The following is a 5,691-nucleotide window of genomic DNA, read 5'->3' as shown; positions in this document are numbered from 1 at the left end:
TTAGTAGTAAAAGAAAATAAGTAGAAGAGTTATCAGAAGATATTAAAGATATTGAAATTAATATTACTTCATACATAACCCAATAATGGTGAAGAAAAATGAGGGAATTAGAGATCATAGCTACATATGAATTATCATAATCAACCCAATTCTCAAGTTCTCTCTTTTAAGATATGTTGAATTTTCACTACAGAACAATTTTTTATTAATGATTTTGTATTAGATAGAATAGAATACTACCACTACCAAGTATATTAATGATTTATCTCAAGTTTTTAGTTAATTTTTTTTTTATATATGCTGTTTCAGGTCCCTTTTTTTGAAATTTCAAATTATCTAGTATAATTTTACTATCCATTGTACGTAAAATATTCATAATTAAAATAATAAGCACCATCGTATAAGTAATAATTTATAAAATTATTTTGTATATGCTATAATTGCCAACATTAATATCTTTCGCCATGGTTTAATTTTGACAATGACTCCTAACATGCAATTATTTTTAGTGAAATTTATATTTATCATATCTTCACTTCCGTTAATATATTGTGTATTTTATAAGATTTGTTTGGACATTATTTTTGAAAAAAATCTTTTTTAAATAATATTTTTTAAAAAAAAATTTTATAAAAATAAAAATAATTTTATATTTAGATATTTTATGTAAAATTTTTTTTATATTTATCAATTATATTTAAATAAAATAAAATAAAAATATTTTTTTATTTATTTATTATATAAAAAATATCTTTTCTTAAAGATAAAATATCTTTTAAAAAAGATATAAATTATAACTTCTCGAAAATATTTTTTTTAATATTTTTATTTTTACTATTAAAAATTTGTCAAATACACTAAAAAATAAAAAATAAAAAATTTATCGATTCAATGGCACCTAAACAATCACATAATATCACCAAAAAAACAAACATTGTGTATTTTATAGGAGAACTCATTCCATTGAAAGCCATTAATATCTTTTATTTTTATTGACTTCATAATCCATCATCACATTTAAATTACCTAATGCTGCACACATCCGTCTTCCTCTACTACCATTATTAACACATGCACCTAGACCTAGGGACTTGCTGTCACCACTGTATGCGTGGCATAAGCACTTGAGGAAAGCTCGCCCCCCTTAACTTCTTCATCCATGAAATCTTCACGGGCGTTGTCAGCTAGCATAAGGGCAATCAGCCAAAAGAGGGAAGAGTCAAGCGATAAAAATGCACCGCCTCCAAGTAGACCGGTTTTAGCAGTAGGGCAAGTGTAGGTGAGATTATTGTGTACGTTGCGCTGAAGGTGCATCTGTTCAGTGATTGTCGGCCATAACAGCATAGTTGCAGCTAGTCCGGTCGTGAACCTATGCATGTATACACAACATTTTAGAAAAAAAGAAAATCCATTCATCTCAGAAATGCAAGTTAAAAACATTTGAACTGGAATGAATTTCAGTTAAGTTTACTGAATCAATTGTAAGATAAAAACATTCTAATGTCTCTAGCATACAGATAAAGCTTAATGGCAGAAATTGTTAGGAACCATAGCTTTTGATTACGGATGGGGTTCATGACGGAAAGCCAAAAATCCACCATAAAATTATGGCGGATGGTGGTGTTGCAAGGAATGGCGGACTACCTAAAAAACATATGTATATGCACAACAAAATTCCAGAAAAACTCTAAGGTAATAAATTATAAAATCTAATTCATTTAAGCAACTTTCTACTCACAAGGCATCCAATTTATTCAGCAAATGCAGTAGCAAAATAAACAAATAAACATAACATCAGTCATAATGCACCATAGAATATAAGAGGCAGGGGCAAGGACATTATAGTCACGAGCTTGTCTTGAACCTATGTAAATTAAAAAAAAAAAATTGGAAATAGAGAGGTTTATAATATAACTTATAGCACCGAACCTATGTAAATAAAAGGGGAAACGGGAAAGTAGGAAAGGGTAGGAAGACCAGAAGTCTGGAACAGAAACTAAGTTAGAAAGCAGAGAGGGAACCCGTGGCTTGCAGCAGCAGTGAGCGGCGACGAGCGGCAGCGAGCAGTGAGTCAGCGACGGCTTCGCCAGAACAAAGAGAACAACAGAAAGGGAAGACGGAGATGGAGGAACTGGAGTTGGACAGGCTGCTTGGCCTGCCACCGGTGGTTCTTCCGGCAGCAGAGCAGCCCAGAGCAGAGAGGGAGAGATAGAAGAGAGTTTTTGGACCTTCAGAGAGGAAGAGGCAGTTTTCTGAAGAAAGGAGGCTGAGGAGGGTGAGTTGTAGCATTTTAGGATTTCCTATATGACAAAAATAACCCTCAATTTTTTCAAAAATCCAAAAAAAACCCCGCAATTTCCGCCATTTCTATTGCAGTCCGCCATGGTGCCACCACTGCGGCCACCATTTCACTCTCCGTGAAAACTCATTGTGGCAACCACTGTATGGTGGCAAGGAAGAAATCCGCCATGCCATAACCGCTTTTTTAAAACACTGTTAGGAACCCAAGAATGATTTTATATGCAACATCAGCAAAGTATATAAATTTTAAGTTTCAAGTCATGAAACAAAGTAGATGCAATATACTAGTAATAAGCATATCAACAGATATTTTACATTAGCATTGACCAATGTAGACCCATCCTTAAGACACTAGCAACAAATAATTTGGATGATAAATTCATTCATACAAATAGAATAACTCAAGCTTTTCCATAAATTCGGATGATAGATGAGTTTGTTATATAAAATTACAATGTAGCCATGAAAATTTCCACTTCAAATTTCTTTCCTTATGACATTCCCCTCAACTAAACATACCCTTATTTTTATAGGAAAAGGAAGGTAGGGCACATGCAAAGTTCATCTAATGAACTAATGAAGAAAAAACAAAGTATAAGAAACAGCACTTACACTGCAATGTTGAAGAATACCAAGAAACTAGTTCTTTTAAATAGAACACCTTGTGGAACAGACTTCCCCTTGTAAGGGTAAAAGAGAGACATGCATCCGGCCACAGTAGATACAATGAGAAATGCAAAGGAAAGATAGCCCAATGCGACTGTTGGATCAGCTGGGAACTTGCAGGTGACAACACCCTCGCCAGGTACTGGGGTTCCGGCTGCAGGCTGCAACAAAAAAAATTTAAAACACAACAGATTGTGGAGGCTATAAAGACAGATTATTCCCAAAATAAAACAAATAAAACAACAATTACAAAAAAGCCGTATCCCACTTGATGAGGTCAACAACATGGATAAAACTGATAGCATGTCGCCTTGTCACAGGGCATATCTATGTTTAGCCCAACCCAAGGGCAAAACACATGATAGAAATTTCTAGTGAATATTCATTTGTTAGTACCTATAATTAAGGAATTGATGTTCTAGTCCATAAAATTTCAAAGAGTGATTCAAGTTAATCATTAGGGGGGATGCTTGTAAGGACTAGCTTGAATCACCAAGTTAGATCTCTTTTTTTGTAAGTTCAGAAACTAACTCATTAATTACTTAACTTTAGAAGTCCCTATAGTTGCAGAAAAAGTGATTCACCTTAGTTTTTAAAGTGATGGTTAATTACCTAGCTTACATCAGCCAAGAGCACTAAATCAAATAATCATTTTTCCGCAAATTCAAGAGCTAAAACCATTAATTTACATAATTTTAGAGATTCAAATAAAGCAAATATACAGTTTAATGAAACCAAAACAAATTTATATTCCAGAATCATAGACTATATATTGTTGTAAGAGAAAAGATCCACTAAGACAAAAGGTTCTCTCATTTTCAGGCACAGCAGAATCTACATTGACATATTATCAATTCATTAGAAACACGTCAGATAGCACCAACTAAAGTCAAGCATGTTTGAACAGTTGAAAACCGATGAAGCAGAAAGTCAAAAAGTTGAAAAATACTTCACCGTAATAAAGCATACATGAGTGGTTTATAAGTTTTTTTTTTTAAAGGAAAAAACAAAGCATAAGATTTTTTTTAATGCAATTAAAAAATTAAAGTATATACATATTTTATTCCACTTCCCTACTGATTCAATGTGATGCATTAATGTATTGGGCACAAATTACACACAGATACATTGATATAAAGGTATTTAGAATTAAACTTTCAAACTAGAGTTTCAAACATACATACCTAAATTTTCAACCCTTAATAATGGATCAAAATTTCATAATCCATAATCCAGGCAATTAAAAAGAAAAAAAAATTGAATTTTTAGATAAATGATATTTGATATAGGAATCCATATTAAGAACAATACCTTCTTGTTTTCGGCTATAACACCGAGAATGAAAGAGAGAAAACCGAAGAACGAAACAATGAGAGCCATGGTTTTAACAGTGACAGCCATGGTGGGTGAGTGCGATGATCTCTGCAAGAGGATAAAACAATGTTTTAGAAGAAAAGTTAGAATGTGTGAGGAACTATTCAGCGAGAAAGGAAGTTACGTGGCTCTGAGTTGAAAACAAATCAGGTTTAACCGTTTTGAAGATTCTGTTGAGAAAAAAATAAGGAATATAAATCAAGGAATTAGAGATAATCTTGAAAAGCTGTTTCTAGCTTTAAAGATTCCGTTGAGGGAAAAATAAGGAATACAAACTAAGGGATTAGAGATAATCTTGAAAAGCTGTTTTTGGCTGGCAGCAGAAGATCCCTGAGTCAACCTAGAGTGGATCCCCTTATATATATATAATTATATATATACACGGAAGGTGGGATCTAATTTGTAAATCAATAAATATAAAATATAAAAATAAAGATTTTACCTTTTTTTTTAATACATAAAAATTAAATTTTAAAATAATTATTTTGAATTTGATTTTTTTCAAGGTTTTGAAAACTAAACCGATTATCGAACCGTTCTAGCTATTGGTTTAATGGCCAACCGATTCAACCGTAATTCAACTACTGTGTTATAATAAAATAATAAATAAAGTATAAATTAATACACTAAAATATAATTTATAGTCTAATATAAATCTTAAAATATCAAGGAATCAATCAAATCAATGCTGAAATTCCAATGAAGAGAACAAACAAACAAACATAAAAGGATTAAAAAGTGCCTCCAAAACCAGAATGAAATTAAACAAATCACTAAAACGGACGATCAACCTTGTTGGTTCTAATAACGCAAAAGGAAAAGATTATTAGCAGCAATATGAAACAGGAAGCAATATAACATTTAATGTACCTTCTATTAACAGAACTCAATTTATGTTAGTAAAGTTAACAAGATTTAACTAAGATTACAAAGTTCTCAACACAATTTTAACAAGGTCAGCACAAAAATTTAACATGCTTTAACAAAGATTAACAAGGTTTTCCATCCAATTTTTAACAAAGTCAGCAAGAATTAACCAGGATTAACAATGCTTTCACTTTTAAGCACGAAATTTTACAATAGAAAAATAAGCAAGAATAAGCAGTGAGTCAGTTTATCAAGTAGTAACAGAGTTATCATTTATCAGTTTATCATCACTCATCAGGCAATAGTAGAGTTATCAATTTATCATCAAGCAGTGGGGAAAGCTAATCAACCAAGAACAAGCAATGAGCACTGAGCATTCGAGGCATTACCTTCGGCGAGGGCAGTGAGCAGAGATTGAATGCGACGGACGACGGTGAGCTGCGGAACAGGACTGGAGACTCGACGCTGGCGAACAAGGGAAGG

At 32.4% G+C, this 5,691-nt stretch overlaps 1 protein-coding gene across 4 annotated transcripts; it reads right to left on the bottom strand.

Annotated features, from left to right (window-relative positions):
* Positions 1-963: 963 nt before the first annotated feature.
* Positions 964-4,724, bottom strand: LOC112727602 (uncharacterized). 4 transcript variants are annotated; one of them, XM_025777416.3, is made up of 5 exons: positions 4,614-4,695; positions 4,466-4,511; positions 4,279-4,389; positions 2,914-3,128; positions 964-1,369 (listed from the first exon to the last, which is right to left on the bottom strand). In XM_025777416.3, exons 3-5 carry the CDS (start codon positions 4,366-4,368, stop codon positions 1,084-1,086), a joined length of 591 nt encoding a protein of 196 aa, XP_025633201.1. In that variant the 5' UTR covers positions 4,369-4,389; positions 4,466-4,511; positions 4,614-4,695; the 3' UTR covers positions 964-1,083. The 4 variants fall into 4 exon arrangements, with proteins under 4 accessions (XP_025633201.1, XP_025633200.1, XP_025633202.1 ...); XM_025777415.2 differs by having other exon boundaries at positions 4,618-4,693; XM_025777417.3 differs by lacking the exon at positions 4,466-4,511 and having other exon boundaries at positions 4,618-4,724.
* Between the last annotated feature and the right edge of the window lie 967 nt (positions 4,725-5,691).

Source organism: Arachis hypogaea, chromosome 12 (genome assembly GCF_003086295.3).
Source record: "Arachis hypogaea cultivar Tifrunner chromosome 12, arahy.Tifrunner.gnm2.J5K5, whole genome shotgun sequence".
Classification (NCBI taxonomy): domain Eukaryota; kingdom Viridiplantae; phylum Streptophyta; class Magnoliopsida; order Fabales; family Fabaceae; genus Arachis; species Arachis hypogaea.
This window is presented reverse-complemented; position numbering and strand designations above follow the sequence as displayed.

What these genes read in the sequence shown, in the direction of transcription:
- LOC112727602 (XM_025777417.3), bottom strand. Translation starts at nt 4,368, where the DNA reads ATGGCTGTCACTGTTAAAACCATGGCTCTCATTGTTTCGTTCTTCGGT. An exon ending in TTATAGCCGAAAACAAGAAG is followed by an intron (nt 3,129 to 4,278) that starts GTATTGTTCTTA and finishes TTTTTGTTGCAG; the next exon opens with CCTGCAGCCGGAACCCCAGT. An exon ending in GTATTCTTCAACATTGCAGT is followed by an intron (nt 1,370 to 2,913) that starts GTAAGTGCTGTT and finishes ATACATGCATAG; the next exon opens with GTTCACGACCGGACTAGCTG.